Source organism: Carcharhinus amblyrhynchos, chromosome 8, assembly GCF_965287045.1.
Source record: "Carcharhinus amblyrhynchos chromosome 8, sCarAmb.v2.hapA, whole genome shotgun sequence".
NCBI classification, from domain to species: Eukaryota; Metazoa; Chordata; class Chondrichthyes; order Carcharhiniformes; family Carcharhinidae; genus Carcharhinus; species Carcharhinus amblyrhynchos.
The window spans coordinates 13,277,824-13,296,742 of NC_137331.1; the positions used below are offsets into that span (position 1 = coordinate 13,277,824).

Here is an 18,919-nt window from a genome sequence, read left to right on the forward strand (position 1 = left end):
ACATCTGGGGACTGTGCCAAAATTGGGAGATCTGTCTCACTGACTTTTGAAACAACACCCTGGCTTAGTCGTACTGACCAATTCATACTTTATGGACAATGTCCCAGGCATCTGAATCTGGGTATGTCTTGATCCAGCTGCAGGACAGACTCAACAGAGATGATGGCACAGTGGCATACAATCAGAAAGGAGTGGATATGGGAGTCCTGAACGTTGACTCTGAACCCAGTTATGTCTCACAGCATCAGATCAAACACAGGCTGGGTACCTTCTGCTGATTACCATCAACCATCCTCCCTCAGCTGAGTATCCTCGACCATGCAGACTTCGGAACATGTTATTAACAATGTTATCAAGCGACATTTGTACAACAATTCCCTGCTTTCATTTGCTCAGTTTGAGTTCCATCTGAGCCTTCTAGCTCCTGACCTAGCTTTGGTCCAAACTTAGACAAAAGAGCAGAATTCAAGGGTTGAGGGATTGCCATTGACATTAAGGCAGCCTTTGACTGAATACGGCATCAAGGAACCCTAAATAAATTGAGGTCAGTGGGAACTTAAGTTGAAAGTTTTCCACTGGTTGGATTCTTATCTAGTGCAAAGGAAGATGGCTGTGGTTGTTGGAGGCCAATCACCTCAGCCCCAGGACATGGCAGGAATTCGTTGAGGTAGTGTCTTAATCCCAGCGATCTGCGTAATCAATGACCTTTCCTCCAAACTAAGATCAGAAGTGGGGGTGTTCGCTGATGATTGCGGTGTTCAGTTTCATTTATGGCTACTCAGGTACTGAAGCAATGTGTGTTCAAATGACAAAAGACCTGGACAGCGTTCAGCTTTGGGTTGATGAGTGGTAAGTAGCGTTCATGCCAAATAAATGCCAGGCATGACCATCTTCTACAAAAGAGAATCTAACCATCTACCTTTGATATTGAATGGCATTTATCACCACTAATTTTCTCACTATCAATGTTCTAAGGGTTACCATTGATTAGAATCTGAATTGGCCTAGTTGTATAAATACTGTGGCTAAAAGAGTAGATCAGTGATTGCAAAACTGCAATGATTAATTTGCCTGACCCCTCAAAATCCTGTCCAGCATGTAGAAATGTCATGTCATGAGTATAATAAAATGCTATGCACTTGCCTGGAAGAGCTCCGTGAACACAAACTTAACAGAAATAAGTGGCCCACTTGACCGGCAATCCAATCAACACCTTAAACAATCACAGAAGTATTAGCAGCAGCAGTGTACAGCATCTACATGGTGCAGTGCAGCAACTTGTTGAAACTGTTTTGATTGCTGCCTTATAAACAATGATTTCTAACACTTAGACAAGCAGACACATGGGAAGACAACCAACTGCAATTTCTCTTTCAATCCATGCACCATCCTTAGTTGGAACTGTGCTACCTACCTTTCACTGTTGCTGACTCAAAAGCCAGGAATTCACTTCTTTACAGCACTTTGTAACAGCATTCGTAGCCATTTCATGGGCTTTTAGAAAATTCTTTCTTGGAGAGGGAATGTCGCTGACAAAGCTAACATTTTTTTCTCATTGATTCTGGAAGGTGGCTCACCTCCACTGTCTCAGGGGCAATTAAGGATGGGCAACACATGCTTGCCTTGTCAGCAATCCTTCCAACCTGTGAAAGAAGTTTTTAAAAGCCCATGAAAAATCTTTGGACAGCTGTAAGTGGAATGAATGGTGAGTGCTGTTGACTGCAAGATCCAAGCAAAAGTATCAGGCAGCAATGATTCACTATATTTAAGAAATTTTAAACTTCAACTTTAAAACTTAATATTAGATCTTCCATTTTTATCAATTTTTGTTTTGCGCCATGAACAACTCTGTTCTGTACAATTACTTTGTTTTCAAATTTTTGAAGCATAGGTAATTAAAATAAGAATATTTTTCTTTACAAATGAGCAGTTGGAACACGACAATTGACTTTGTTATGTGCAGATTATGGAGGGGATAAACACCTAAAACTTGTCACTCCTGATTCCCATGCAATGAAGCTGTTGAAAAAGATGCATGCGTGGGTATCGGGTGAGATCAGAAACAGGCTTGCCAGAGCTTCCTTTCCCAAGTGATTGAATAGCCTGCTAACACTCAATCTTAATGAAAGAATAACCTCTTGGTGCTGGCACCTGACTCCATTGTTAGAATTTTAAATTATAAATTGTGTAATAAAATTTTTAAAAATGTATTTGATAATAGTGTTCTGGCCCCTTGGTAGTTTATATGTCCAGTTAAATTGCAGTCTGATTGTCATTCATGTTTCTGTGCATCATGTGCAAGTTTTACATGGCAGCAATTCTGTTTTGCTTTGGTATATGAGTAATGATAGCATTGTTAATAAGTTCTTGTTCTTAGAAGTTGATCATTTTAACAAAGATACTGAAGTATTAAGTATTGCTTGATGGAACAAATTTTAGTAGGTTACTGTTAAATGGAAGGCACTGTCAGATTTTCACTATTTTTAGTTTTAAGGTTCACTGTGCAGAAATCTTACACGGCATTTTATTTCTGTACATCCACGCATGCCAATAAGTGAATCATGGTGCCTTTCCCAAGCCTTGTATGAACAGGACTGGGGTAAGGGCTCTTCTTTCTTACACTCCATAGTGCTTGCACTTGCTCAACAAGTAAACCCTATGCTTCTCAGGCAATAGTTTTATTCCTTAATGACAAAAATCAATTGTTACTTTCATGCAAAACACGTACGTAAAATAAAGATGGAATTATTTATAAAGTTATATTCTTCCAATTTGTGTGCCTGGTTTCAGCACCTCTTTCAAAAATTTGTTGCATTGGTCCGCGTACTAAAATTAGCTTGGCATTTTTTAAAGAAGAAATTAAATAAAAGGGACATATTTTTATTTTTTCTAGTTGCAAGTTGAAGAATTGCACATATCTGAGCATGCTACTAAGAGTTAGATCCCTTAGACAATCAACACTAAAGCTGTTGCCCTGTTCAATAAGTTAGAATTCATTCATCTCCCATTCTCCAACAACCTCTTGTGAAGACTACTGGATATTGCAGCACTTAGCTTTTTCACAGTGAAAAGATGTAGCACTATATATGTTTAGCTTGACAGTCAGATGCTAGACCAATAATTGTTTTATAACATAATGGTGCTCTCTCATTCATTCTATGCAGTGGGTATTCAAGTGCTTTAGGTTTGTTGCTTACACAGAAGTTAATTTTCTATGTAAACTCTAAGGTAAGAAGCATTACTGCTTCATGTACTAGAAAGGCATGTGCACTCATATAGAGCAGAATTCCAAGTCGATATAAATTTGTATATTTCAACTGCAGATGTCATTAATGCCAGCATTGATGGCTGTGAAAAGACACCTACAGAATGTATTGGACTTGATTAGTTTCTGTTGGTTTTTCTGATTTGCCTTTGCCAATTTTCTCACCATTTGTTTTATTCTGCTATTGAGTTTTTGCTTTAGTGATCTTTTTGATGTATGAGTGTTGGCAGGCTATATCACAGACCAGCCCAATTCTATTTCAACTGATGACCAAGCCTGTGAGGATAGATGTTGGCACGAAGTGGGAATATTGCCTGCTTTTTATTTAATTTTAAGACTTTTCCCTTCTAAAACTAAGCCTCTGTTCAAGTAAGTTGTTACACCTGTACTACAAGCCAGCTGAGATCATCTATTTTGGTTCAGATTAGGGGTCAATCTCGAATTGACTTGGCCACTATGGCTCAGGCACTCCAGAACCTTAACAAGCTGAACTATGGGTGATGTCAGTAACTTGGATATTTTATTAAACTTGCAGAATGTTTCAAATCTTGGCTTTAAAATTTGGCAGATGCTTCTCTAATTCAAATAAACCACCAATAGTTAAGTATCTGTTCTCTTTCAAGTATCTTCTTAGTTGAGCCAGTGTAGTTTATGTATTGATGCCTCATTGGAGTAATATTCTGTCTGAAGTAGTCTAATGGGCTGCGAAAACATAGCACCTCAGAATCAAATACTTCAGTGTGTTATGTGCAAACATTGAAGCAGCTGAATACCAACCAACTGACATCAGTCTGATTCCTCACTTGTGGTATTGGATAAATGTGATGTGTACAGGTAGACTGTACTCTCAACATACATCAGCCATTCTGGCTTTGCTGAATTCTAACAGTGCTGTGTGTTGTGCATGTACGTAAGCAAGACAACATCTCTCCATGTCCCAGATTGCCCAGGTTGAAATAATAGCATGAGTTAGCTGAGTGCAGACTTTGATAAAATTGGATAATTTGGGAGAGTGCTTAAATAAACTTTGCTATGCAATTGAATATTGAAATTATTTTCATATGGTTACAGATAAACTTCATACTTTAACTATTAATCAATACAACAAAGGTAATTCCTTTGAAAAAACAACTGTGTTGTCCCACAAAGAGTGATGCGTCAAATTTCACACAGGTTTTTGGATTCCTTTTGTAGTATTATTTTTTGAAGTCTGCTATTGTGTGGGTGGTGGGGTAGAGGGTAATAGCAGGGGTAGGGCAAAATTAATCCTTAATGTAAAGTAATTTAATTGCCTGAGATCCATAGTTTTAACTTTAAGTAGCCTTATTTGTGATTTTGTAGAAGTTTGTTGTTGTTGCTTGCTTCTTTCATTCTTGTGTCATTGTTCACTGCAAAGAAAATGTCTGCTGATGTGTGCTGTGAAAGTGACATAATAAAGCAGTACTTATGCATGTTGTGCTGTAGTTCACCATTGCAGATTATGTAAGATGAGCAAAATGGACCTTGACAGGTACAAGGACCAATCACTTATTTTGTGTGGCAGATAATTCAAAAGATTTATATGGAATAATAATCATCAAAAACTAAAATGTACTGTTTCATGCCTAGCCTTTGAAAGCAACAGAGAATGCATCTTACAGCTAACGCTTCTATATTGTAACTCCACACCAATAATTTTGTATTAACTTTTGATGATGTTCATAGTTACATACTTATTTTGAGTTTTATAGTATGTAGAGCAATTGGAATGGCTCTGGTGATTTTGATAGATTTTTACATTTGTATAGGTGCTGCTATTATTATTTTGAGCAGGTTAACATAGAACATAGAACACTACAGCACAAACAGGCCCTTCGGCCCACGAGTTGCGCCGATCACATCAACACCTACCAATCCATAGACCTATCTATAACCCCCAATCCCATTAAATCCCATATACTCATCCAGAAGTCTTTTAAAAGACCCCAGCGAGTTCGCCTCCACCACCACTGACGGCAGCCGATTCCATTCACTCACCACCCTCTGAGTGAAAAACTTACCCCTAACATCACTTCTGTACTTGCCTCCCCGCATCTTAAATCTGTGTCCTCTCGTAGCGACCGTTTCAACCCGGGGAAATAGCCTTTGAGAATCCACCCTACCTATTCCTCTCAACATTTTATAAACTTCTATCAGGTCGCCTCTCAACCTTCGTCTCTCCAGGGAGAAGAGTCCCAGCTCACTCAACCTAACTTCATAAGGCATGCCTCCCAGTCCAGGCAACATCCTTGTAAATCTCCACTGTACCCTTTCAATAGCTTCTACGTCCTTCCTATAGTGAGGCAACCAGAACTGCGCACAGTACTCCAAGTGAGGCCTGACAAGGGTCTTAAGGAAATAATTACCAATCCACTTTGGCATTAATGGCATGGCAATTCTGGATGTAGGAACCAGCAGTTGAATTTAATGGGCTTGCACAAAAAACTGCTATTTCTATTACGACTCAAAAAAAATTACTCATTACTTGTATGATTTTTTAAAAGTCTGAATATCATTCACATTCTTGCAATTGAAATCAACTGTGTAAATACTATTGAGCAAATTAACTTGATAGTGGGTTTGAAAAAAATAATGTTCGTGTGTGGTTTTTGTTACAGCTCTGTTTTTTAGTGCTCTAATTTTTAACATTTCCTGCATTAATTTTCCCCAGATGTGTATAAATTTTGCTTTCACCAAGAGTGTTTGATGGATTTGGCAAATGTTTTCCAAATTTCATCACTCTTCAAAGCAGTTGATTTAGTTATAGTTTAAGCAAATTATTCTCTAGCCAAGTGAATAATAACATAAAAATACATATATTTACATAAAGCAACTAATGTAACTATTAGTAGAACCAAGTGGTGAATGGTAGTTTGATTTAGCAACAGTACGGGGCATTTGTGTTTACTGCTTCTTTGGAGTTAACCAAGGGGCAATTTTGCATAGCCAATACTCCTAAACTGCACATCTTTGGACTGTGGAGGAAACCCAAGTAGATACCGGGAGAATGTACAAATTCAACACACCGTCACACAAGGCTGGAATTAAACCTGGGTCCCTGGCGCAGGGAGGCAATCTGCTCACCACTTCTAACATGCTGCCCTTAAAAAAAAAACACACCTGGACTTTGAAGCTTTGCGTCCATTGAGACTGACCACTGACTGCTGCAACCGAACTGAGAGTCCCAAGAAAATATCCGCCAGACTGGGCCTGCGACAGGTGGTGGGAAGACCAGAAAAGAGGAGAAAACCTTTTTGACTTTGCTCTCAACAGTCTCCCTGTTGCAGATGCATTTATCTGTCCATTGCAGAAATGGTGACAATTGTACAGGCCTTGTGCAGGCTAAGTCCTACATTTATACTGAGGATATCCTCCACTAAAATCTTAGAGTCCCTACAATGCAGAAGGAGACCATTTGGCCCATTGAGTCTGCACTGACAACAATCCCACCCAGGCCCCATCCCTGTAACCCTGATAATGCCTCTGATAAACTGAGGAAGATTATTTTAGCATGCCCAATCAATCACACCCACACATGTTTGGAATTCTGGAGGAAACTCACGCAGACTCAGGGAGAATATGCAGACTCCACACAGAGAGTTACCCAAGCTGGGAATTGAACCCTAGTCCATGGCGCTGTGAGGCTCACCACTGTGCCGCACCATCAGTCCAAAGATGCACAGGTTAGGAGTTTGGTCATGCTAAATTGTCCCTTAGTGCCTCAAGATGTGCACATTAGGGGGCTTAGTAGGGCAAATGGAATTACAGGGAAAAGGTGGGGGTGAGATTTGGGGCAAACTTGATGTGCCAAATGGCTGCTTTCTGCATTGTAGAGATTCTATGGTTCTATGCTAAATGGGATAAATTCAGAACAAATCTTGCAGTTCATACCTGATCATGAGCATCCGTGAGGCAGTGTGAGTTATAGTCAACTAAAACGTGTCATGTAAAATCGTGCTTTATATCAAAAATTGAATTTTGAATGTACTGTCTGGAAACCTCTAACTGATTTTTCAAAAGATGAAAGCCTGATTTTGGTGACTTTGGAGCATAGTCATTTGCTTCACTTGACCTGCATTCCAAGACCATTAAATGGATACAACTTGTATGCAAAGCTGCACTGGGAACAATGACCTTGAAAGAGAATGAGTGGGGACCATCTCCAACCCCACTAGCACAACATCTGACAAGCACCTGGATGCTCAACTAAGTGGAGACAAAACATTGAACATAATGATGTGGACAAAGGGAGCCTGGCTAAGAGAAGAATTCCTAACCATGATCGAAGTAAAGTAAATATAATGTACTACATGAGCATATTTGCATCATGTGACATTTGGCGAACAAGGCTCGTGGCAAACCATGTGCAGGTCATATTTTAAGCATCTGCTTTCTCTGCAGAATAGGACAAGCCATTGAAGGAACAAGACTACCCCCAGGCAAACTTGCTCGTTTAACCCTGTCTGCTGATTTTGACTGTCCAGGTATCATAGAGGTTTTTAAAAGAATTCAACGCGGTGGTGTTGTCTCCAGAAATCAGTGCTTTTTTATTGTCTTATTTAGGCCAGGTTAAGTGCAATTAAACTATCCTCTTTCTCTGATAAAAATGCAAGAAAAAATGTCTCATCATGTTGATTAGCTCACAAGACCTAAACAATTAAAAATTCATGGAACTGTGACTAGACCTATTTTTAAAAAAGCTTGTTGTGGTCAAACAAGAAAAGTGGAGTTGTTTGTGTCATTGTATTGTCATTGGTTGAGTAATCCAAAAATCAAGCGTAATGCGCTGGGTACCTGGATCCAAATCCCACATTGACAGATGGTAAGATTTGAATTGAATTAAAAATCTGTAATTAAATTATTCTCATATCATCGTACCATTGTCAATTGTCATAAAAACCCATCTGGTTCACTCATGTCCTTTAGGGAAGGAAATATGCCATCTTTACCTGGTCTGGCCTGCAAGTGTTGCCAAACTTACAGCGATGTCATTGATTCTTAAATGCTGTCTGAAATGACCAAACCAACCACTCAGCCCAAGAGCAATTAGGAATGGGCAATAAATGCTGGCCCAGCCAGAGACACCCATTAAAAAAAAACCTCAACACCCCACGTGGCTGATTATAGTTGTAAGTTTATGGTTTAGCAGATCCTTCACTTGACCATTGCCATCAAATTAAGGGATCATCTCTGGTTCAATGAGGAGTGCAGGAGAGCATGTCATGAGGAATGAGGTACCAACCTTATGAAACTACACCACATGCTATGTACGTGCTAAAAAGGAAACCTTTTGCTCTAGACCAAGCGAAGAAATTCAACAAATAACTGATCAGAAGGAAGTTCTTGCCACATCGAAGCATTGCAAAAAACAAGGCAGTAGCATTTGCAGTTACCTTCGGCCAGAAGTGTTAAGCAAATGATTTCAAATTGCCTCCTCGGGTTCCGAGTACCACAGGGATCATTTTTGGCCAATTTGATTCACTCCACCTGATAGTAAGAAATAGCTGACACACTGCATGCAGCAAAGATTACAAGATTTGACAACATCCTGGCTGTTGTACTGGAGACTTGTCACAGAACTTCCCATGTCCCTTGTCAAGCTGTTATAATACAGCTACAGCTGGGGCATTTACCAACAATGTGAAAAATGTTTCATTCTATTCTGTCTACAAAAAGCAGGGCAAGTTAGGTCTAATTGTCATCCCATCAGTCTATTCTCATTCATCAGCAGAGTAATGACAGAGGTAATTGACATTGCTTTTAAGTAGGACTTAGTTAGAGATAGCTTGCTTTTGATGCTCAGTTGGGTTTGACGAATGATGCTGGCTTATAAACCTCATTTACAGTCTTTGTCCAAACATGAACAAAAGAGCTGAATTTCTGACGTCAGATGTTAAAGCAATGTGACATGTAGGAGCCCTAGTTAAATTGAAGTGAATAGGAATCTGGAAAAACACTTCAGTCAGTGGGAGTCATAACTCAGAGAAAGGAAGATTGATGTGGTTGCTGAAAATCAGTCATCTCTGCCTCAGACCATTATTGTATGAGTTCTTCAGGGAAGTGTGCTCAGCTGTCTCCATCTGCTATATGAATGACCTCCCCTCGATCATCAGGTTAGAAGTGGGAATAGTGATTGCACAGTGTTCACTACCATTCATGATTCCTCACACGCTGAAGTTGTTTGTCTTCATGTGCAGCAGGACCTGGATAATGTTCAGGCTTGGGCTGTGGTAGATCAACATGACATGAAATGAACTACAAAACTGTATGTATTTAAACCTTATTTTGCTACTTTTAAAATGGACTTTTGCTGAACAGAAAAAAAAAATTACCTCAAGCCAGATGACCACAGGATTGGCCTGTTCTGAAAGCTACTAACTTGAGCTACAAGAAGAAAAGCATTCCACTGTCCTCATCGTGGAATCTTGCACCCAATTATACGAACATTTATAACTGGGAAACCAGACGACTTGTAGGTACGAATACGCAATGCCTGCAGAGCTGCTGACAGACTCATCTCATATCCAGGACTGTCCAGGTCCATTTCAAAAGGGCATCATTGAGCGGACAATGGATGTAATTTGCATTTTGATAAGCTTACCCCTCCAGCGGAATCAGAAGGTCTGCCTTGACGATGGCTTCCCCACAAAATCTTCAACATTGATGGTAACGCTTTCAAAACCTAATGGCTGGGATATTATCAATTCTGAAATTCAGAAAAACATCTCTTATGAAATCATTGTGGGAAAAAAAAATCACATTATTCGGAGTGACCGTTTTGAACAACAGCCTTCTCTTTAAAGCTTGTCTCTGCTGGAAGATTTCCTACCTTCATGCCAGAACCAACTCGGTCTTTATATACCAACTTCATCATCTGATATCTGCGCCCAATATAAAACAACTCTGCAACTTTTCATCTGGCTGAACTTGAGATCCTGCATTGTATGGCACAATGGTTGTCACTGCTCCCTCACAGCACCAGGGGCCTGGGTTCAATTCCTGGCTTGGGTCACTGTCTGTGTGGAGTTTGCACATTCTCCCCATGTCTGCGTGGGTTTCCTCCAGGTGCTCTGGTTTTTTCCTTATGTTCCAAAGATGTGTGGGTTAGGTGGATTGGGCCATGCTAAACTGACTCTCATGTCAGGGGGATTAGCAGGGTAAATATGTGGGGTTACAGAATAGGGTCTGGGTGGGATTGTGATTGGTGCAGACTTGATGGGCTGAATGGCCTCCTTCTGCACTTCAGGGATTCTAGGATTATAGGAAAGAGCTCCTCACTTGACTTGACCTGTTAAATCATGCGAACCAGTATTTGTTTCTGGAATTCTTTTACTGCTATTATCAATAGTTATAAATCCTTTTTTTCCCCCACCTTGTGTTTTGTATACTGAAGTGGGGTTTTCTGCATTTTAATAGTAAATTGGATCACTGAGGGTTTGCCACAGCATACTTAAAAATTATTTAAAATATCTTCTTCTTCAAGGATAGTTGACAAAATCATAGAATCCCTACAGTGCAGAAGCAGGCCATTCGGCCCATCGGGTCTGCACTAACAACAATCCCACCACCTAGGCATTCTCCCCGTACCCCCACATATTTACCCTGATAATCTCTCTAACTGAAGCTTCCCAGGACACTAAGGGGCAATTTAGCATGGCCAATGCACCTGACCCACACAAATGTGGAGGCATGAAACGAGTTCAGTTTGCTTGTCTTTACAGATCAGTGACGAGTACACACACAAGTGACAATCAATGCATTGCTGAACCCCCCTCCATCAGTCTAGGGACGAGCACTGAATAGTTACTTAACTGGATTTGCACTTTAAATAGCGTGGCTGTGAGGGCATGCCAGAGACTGGGGGTTCCGGTGAGTCTCTCACTTTCTGACTCCTTTCTACAAAGCACGTAATCGGAGTAGAATGGAATAAGAACACGAACCCAAGAAATAGGAGCAGGAATGGACCTCGTGACTGGTTGAGGCTGCTCCACCATTTAATACGATCATGCCTGGCCTTGGATTTCAAATCCACTTTCTTGCATTCTCCCCATATCCCTTGATTCCCTGAGAAACAAAGAGTCTGTCTATCAAGCCTTAAATGTGTTCAACAATGGAGCATCCTGTGGGGTAGAGAATTCTAAAGGCGCACAACCCTTTGTGTAAAGTAATTTCTTCTCTCGGTTCTAAATGATAGGCCCCTTATCATGACAGTATGCCCCCATGCTTTTGATTCTCCAACCAATTTTTGAGCCTACCATATCAAGTCCCTCCAGAATCTTGTCTGTTTGAAGAGGATTATTTCTCAATCTTCTAAACTCGAGAGAAGATAGGCTGAGTAAACTGAGCTTATCACCATAGAACCCCCTCATCTGAGGGGCCAATTTAGTTAGCACTTGCTGTATCACCTCCAATGCCAATATGCCCTTTCTTGAATATGCAGACCAAAATTGCCTATACTTTTCCAGTTGGGTCTCATGCAAACCCTGTACAATGATAGAGACGCTCCTTTATTCTTGTACTCTAATCTCCTTGCAATAAAAGTCATTGTGTTATTTGCCTTCCTAATTGCTTGTACTTGGATGCGAACTTTGTGTTTCTTGTACAAGCGCACCCTAGTCTCCACTAACATTAACATTACAAGTTTCTCACCTTTTAGAAAGTACTCTGCTTTTCTATTTTATGACTATAATGCGTAACTGCACATTTTGCCATAACATACTCCATTTGCTATGTTGTTGCTGACTTACTTAACCTGCCTGTATCTCTTTACAGACTTGTGTTCTCCCCATAGATTGCTTTTCACCTAATTTTTATCATCAACAAACTTCGATACTTTGCTATCCATTTCTTTATCTCAGTCAATACAGTTTCTAAGTATCTGAGGAGGCAGCAGCACTAATTCTTGTGGTACTCTATTATTCACTGTCTACCAATTTAGAAATTGTCTCTTTGTGCCCATTTCCTGCTAACCTACCCCTGTCCATGCTGATAAGTTACCCCCAACTCCATGAGGCCTTAGCTTCCCATTAACCTTTAGTGTGGCACCTTACAAAATGCCTTTTGGACATCCAAGTATGTTACTCGTTCCCCTTTGACTCCCCTCGAGCTATGTTCTCAAAAATATCTAATGAATTTGTCAGAAAGATTCCCTTTTGGTAAAACAATCTCAACTCGTTTTAATTGTACTTAATAGAAGTTTTATGCTTGCATTAATCAACGACCTTTCTTGAACTGCTGAATGTTTTGGTGCAATTGAGTGACCTGCCCTACTGATTAACAAGAAGGGCTAAGTGATATCCATATTAATGTGGGACTAAAGTAACTCATGTAGGCTGGACTGGATAAGGACAGTAAAAAGTCTGACAACACCAGGTTTTAATCCAACCGATTTATTTGATAGTAAACGCACAAGCTTTCGGGGTTAGTCCCTTCGTCAGGTGAATGGAGAGTTCTGGCCTCAGACAGAGCATATAAAGCACAGACTGTTTAGAGATTACTGATTAGAATGCGAATTCTTACACCTAACCTGCTGTTCAAGACCTGAAGTGGTTGACAATGTGAGTGGAAGGAGCACTGATCACAGGTTAAAGAGATCTCTTTAACCTGTGATCAGTGCTCCTTCCACTCACATTGTCAACCACTTCAGGTCTTGAACAGCAGGTTAGGTGTAAGAATTCGCATTCTAATCAGTAATCTCTAAACAGTCTGTGCTTTATATGCTCTGTCTGAGGCCAGAACTCTCCATTCACCTGACGAAGGGACTAACCCCGAAAGCTTGTGCGTTTACTATCAAATAAATCGGTTGGATTAAAACCTGGTGTTGTCAGACTTTTTACTGTGTTTACGCCAGTCCAACGCCGGCATGCCCACATCCTGGATAAGGACAGCAGGTTTTCTTTTTTTAAATGACATTGCTGAAGCAGTTATGTATTTAACATAATTCAAGAATTCAATTATCACTGATTGCAGATTTTATTTTCTGTTTTGAAAAAAAAACTCAAATTCTCAAGCTGTTTGTTCAAACTACTGGATTATTCATAATTGCTGAATATAACATACACAACTTCCATCATTGTAAAGCTGAAGTTAATTTTCAATATTACAAAACATGAAGTACCACCAAATTGTCAAGCCTCCGTTCCTGAGGTGTCATTAATCTAAGTCTGTTTGGCTCAGTTGGCAATAAGGTCCCTTACATTTCATAACGTTGTGTATTTAAAACCCACTCCATTACCTAAGCACATGATTTAAACTGATACTTGAATGCTCCCCTGCATTGTCAGATTAAGCTCAGGTGCAGACCATCTGTTCTGAAGGTTCAGGTCAATGCAAATTCCTTGCCATTATTCGAAGAAGGGCCATGAGTTCTTCAACATTTAGCAGATGTCACCTCCTCAAAGAATATGACCAAACCTAATCATTTATCTCATTGTCATTTCTGGGGCATATAAACTTAGTGCAGTATTGTGGCATTAATGTCTAAAATAATTGATAGGACAACTTCTTTGTAAATACCATTTCATAAATAAGTGTTCTACATCCCTTTTTTTAAAAACTTGAATGGGAATTATTTGTCAGTATAAAATCTATGGCAATGTTTAGGGGAAAGCAAGGTTGCTGAGTAGAACACCTCAGGAAATTGTGGGCAAAAACTGAGGTTTTCATTGATTAGGTGCCATATATCTTAAGCATGTACTGTAATAACAGTTGGTTGATTCAAAATTTTATATTAAATAATGTGGTTAAAAGTCAGATTCAAATTGTTATATCGTTATTTGCTCCTTTAACTTTAAAATAGTTGCTTTTTTGGTGGTTTCTGGATTTATTGAGCGATTATGGAGTTGAGAATCAGTCTTCAACGATCATGTAAAGTAATAAGAAACCTCCATTGATATTGTTTTATGGAGAAGTTTACTAAATCTATAATGCAATGTATTTCAAAGGTGGGGAACATAATTGCTGATGAATATTTTAGTTGATAGGAGTTTGAAGTTCTAATAAATTGATTTACATATTTTGTTGGAATATTTCAGTCCTGTACTTGCATTGGTCCATTTTCTCAGGCAAAACACATTAAACATAATTGAGCCAAGTACTACTTAAGCATTTTCAATGAATGTGTGAATTTGCGCTTCATCAATTTTCAATGGTGGACTTAAATCTGGTACTGCATATTGGAATACCGTGATTTAATTGTAATGTTTGCGACCTCATCCTGATGCCGAAAAGCTAATACATTGTGTTTTAAGAGCAGGGTAGCTTGGGGCTGTCAAAAGACTTTGTTGAATTACTCTTAACTTTTGATTTGTTCAACTTCTGAACACTTTTGAATGTGTGTCTGGTTGACAGAAATATAAAAAATGCACATATTATAGATTTGATCTTAGTGTTGCGTTTTCTTTCGTTTCTTCAGCGTTTGAGGAGCTTGAGAAAGCGCTGGTCGCAGCTCAGAAATCTGAAGATAAGCGTAAGAAGCTGAAGCAAGAAATGGAAAAGCAGATCGCAGTTATAGAGCAATCAAGTGAAGAACAGAAAAAGAGCTTGCAACAGGAGCTCTCACAGGTTAAGCTGGAAATGGTTAATGTATTGAAGGTAAGAAGACTAATACCAGATAAAATATAATGATGATCTTGTAATCTTAGGTAGATTTATTTCTGTAGCAAGTGCAGTTGATGGTTCTTTTGGTGCTAGATGAATGTTCCTGTATTGCCTTATACTCAGTAATTTTAGGCAAGGAGTTTCTGCTAAATTTTAATCTTCTCACAAAAAAAATGTTCTTTGCTTATTTCTCACAACTGCATGCCTTTTAAAAAAAATGTCATTTTTGAAATTTGCCCCTGCGTCATGTTTAAAAAAAACAAAGACTTCCAGGTGGCAATCAAGGACTTTACTTGCAAAGCCTTTTTGAAGTAATAAATAAGTCATCTCAGAATCCTGAAATTAAAGTTGAAAATTGCCAGACTGATTTCATTTGAATTACTACATGCATATTGACCAAGATGTTGAAGTGAAAAGAGGGCGCCCACTGTCGACCTAACGATTCTTATGTGTAGTTTTCCTAATTCACCAAAGGAAGTTTAAATATCATACCCAGTCAAGGGACATCTTCACATACAGCTGTGACGATGTCAGCAATCAGGTAAGGAGCTAATTACAGTATTCACACACAGCAAAGTAAGAAATTAAAAGCCCTTTACTTTTAATTTGAATCCTTAGATAATGAAATAACGTCATCCAGTCAACTGTCATGTAATAATTTCAAAGTATGAAGAGCTGGAGGGAAAAGTCTAATTTTTAAAAAAATTTATCTAATATATTACATGTGTGCAGTATTCAGTGGTTCTGAACCAGTGTTGGTACAGTGGCGTACCGTGGAAACCTCCCCCTCCCTCCCCCAATTATGCCATGAAAAAGATTCAGAGTGATTAAAAATTCATGTAATTTAACTAAAACTAACCTTCGTCTTCAGCCCTGTGTTTGGAATCTCCACGACCCAACTAATCTTGGTCCCCCTCTGCGTGCGCCAGCTAGGAAAGGACCGCACATGCTTGGTTTAGAATATGTTGGTGAGGCCCGTGCGCATGATCAACAGGATTTGGATCTGAAGGCAAAAGGCCGCATGAGCCCACACAAAAAGCAAAAACTCAGAAAGGGTGCCAGAACGCTAGGAGAAACACAAATGACGAGAGGACTGATAGAAATTAAAAATGAGGTTCCTAGTAGGGGAAGAAGACAGAGAAAATGCAAAGTGTGCATCAATTTTTTTTAATAGTGTAAAGATGTGCCATGACACACACAAGATTGGGAACCACTGATCTAGTTGATTATATTTTATTAACTTCTGAATTTAATTCCACAGTGTTGTGGAATTTTTAGTCCAGTGTTGTTTCAAGTTGAGCCACAAATCTGCAATAAACCTCATTTGATTGGATATAACTTGACATGTGGAATGTTTTATGATTGTAAAATTACAATGGAATGTTTAAACAAGCTGACTACACTGAATCCAGGACTTGGGCAGCAAATGTTCAACACTGAAATTCACATGTGTTTTTCATTAATCTTATCATATGTTCAAGTCACTGCAGTGTAGAAATATGAAAACTAATCTAATACAAATGAGAATAAGTGTTTTGTTTAAAGCATCTTGATTTCATTGATAATGCATTGGTGTCTTTTAAACTTCACTATGTTGAAACAGGCAATGCTTCCTAAAATTAAAGGAGAAAATGCTGAAACTTCACTTTATCTATTAAGAGAAAAATCTTTAAAGCATTCTTATTAGAATTGTGAAGTGGGTAATTGTAAAATGGATATCAAAAGAACCTTTTAGTTAGAATAAACAAATCAAGTTGGGCTGTTTGGGGAGGAGTGGAGGACAATGGATAAAGGATGAGATATGCACTCCTGTCAAAAAATCAGTGGGTTAACTGACCAGAAGCAATTTTTTGTAAAGCTTGTAAGATAAAATAACTAACACCTGTCACAAATATCTAATTCATCTTTCAACACTGGGCTTTTAAGATTGCCAGAACACCTAAAAAAAAAGGCAGTTTAGAAGGTTATCCTTTTTTGTTTAATAGATCAATAAAATGGAACCATGAAGCAGCAGTTGGGCTTACTTAGCTGGAGAGGTGATGACATGATGTCTACACTTTGCCAAGGTGTGTAGTCTAGATCAATGTTTTGTTTTGGGAATTTGTAGTGAATCCTGAAAAATTTGTTGTCATGGAGGACCGGAGCTTAAGAAGGTTCTCTAGTTTCCATTTATTTGTGTATTTGCTGGGAGAGAGGAGAATTGCAAATTGGACCTTGTATTATTTGCAGAGAAGCCCAAGGAGACATTCAATGCAAGTGGCTGAGGAGAAGTAGTCCTGAGGAACTCAAAGGTTCTGTGTTCAAGAGGGTTAGTGTGCAGAAGAAGCCCTGGCACCCATTTATAGTAAGAAGTCTCACAACACCAGGTTAAAGTCCAACAGTTTTATTTGGTAGTAAAAACCACCAGCTTTCAGAGCGCTGCTCCTTTATCAGGTGAGTGGGATCATCATGGCACCCATTTATAGCTCAGTGCAATCTGGAGACTGGAGTTGAGGGAAACCAGGGACAGTGAAACTGGCATTCTGTGCAACAGTTGCAAGATGCCAGAATGACAAGTGAGCATGCAGCCTTATGAATCTAGTGGAACTGAGTTTCAGGAGGAGAGATTAAACTGTCAAGAGGTGAACTGTCATTGAGGCAGTCCAAATTGGAGCAGCTTTTGATTCCAGCCTTGGGTGACTATGTCTAGAGTTTGCACACTCACCCTGTGTCTCCGTGGGTTTTTTCTGGATGCTCTGGTTTCCTTCCATGTTCACAAGGTGTGCAGATTAGGTGGATTGACCATGATAAATTATCCTTTAATGTCCAAATGCTGTGTATGTTAAGTATATGTGTGGGGTTGCAGGGAAAGGATGGATGATGGGTCTGGGTAAGATGCTCCATTTGAGAAGCTCTGTAGATTGATCACCAAATCCACGTTTTATATTCCACGTATGGAGGAAACTGTAGCATGGACCATGAATACAATGTGCTGGATTGGTGGAAGTATACATAAATCACTGTGTCGCACAGGAAGCAATCTCGAGGGCTCTGGATGACAGTGTGGGAAAATATTGCATTTTTTAGAGGGGAAGGGCAGCTGGAAATGAGTGGTGCAAGATGGATAAAGGTATGATACTTTAAGATTGGGGAGTGCACATTATTGTGCATTTGGATGATGCAAAATAATATGACGTGGGGCGGCAAGAGAATGCAAAGCAAGGACAAGAAGAACTCTGCAATGAGGGAATGAAGGCGGAGGTGTGGGAAATGGAGCTGACCTGGTCAGATGCCAAATCCACGAGGAACTTGACCAAGTTGGAGGACTGACTTGGTTGGTCATTGTCAGAGTTGGAGCCTTTTCAAAATGTGGGGTGGGAAGGAATACACTTTGCACAATGGTGAAAGACCCGAGCCCTGTATTATATCCGGAACATTCATGATGAAAAGTGGAAAGAGAGTGAAGCAAAGTGAGGCTACAAAAAGGAAAGTGATGATTGCAAGTTGTAATGTAAGCGATAGCATTTTTAAGTACAGTCTTGAGTATAATTGAGGAAGCAGCAGAGGGAGACCTTCAATAGGATTGGAACTTGGGAATCATGGAGTAATGGTTATGTTAGTGGACTGATAATCCAAAGGCCTAGGCTAAAGCTCTGCTCATGGCAGCTGGTGGAATTTAAATTCAACTGATTAATAAATCTGCAATTCAAAATTAATACACTGAGTGTGGGAAATCAAATTAGTGAGTTACGGCTGCAGATAGCCACGTGAAGATACGATAATCTGGTGGTAGTGGAGGCATGGATCAAAGAAGGGGTGGACTGGATACTGAGTATTCCTGAAGACAAGGTCTTCAGGAAAGCTAGGGAGGGAAAGAAAGGAGGATGGGGGTAACAGTGTTATTTCAGGAAAACGCTATAGTGCTGGTGACAGGAAACCATAGAGGCACCATTACATTGCATTTTAGAATCCATCAACTAGTGGGAAGTTTTAGAGGAATAAATCAGGTAGGAACTTGAGGAAACGGTAAGAATTCTGTAACAGTTGTAATGTGGAACT

General features: G+C 39.5%; 1 protein-coding gene across 4 annotated transcripts in view; it reads left to right on the forward strand.

Moving 5' to 3' along the window:
• The window catches only part of golga4 (golgin A4), a 155,499-nt gene that overhangs the window by 61,677 nt on the left and 74,903 nt on the right, over window positions 1-18,919 (forward strand). For 3 of the 4 annotated variants that reach the window (XM_080193697.1, XM_080193699.1, XM_080193700.1), the window contains one exon: window positions 14,697-14,875. In XM_080193697.1, the coding sequence (XP_080049823.1) occupies window positions 14,697-14,875 (179 nt within the window). Of the gene's footprint in view, window positions 1-2,487; window positions 2,600-14,696; window positions 14,876-18,919 lie in introns of all 4 variants that reach the window. The other variant, XM_080193701.1, reaches the window with a different exon arrangement.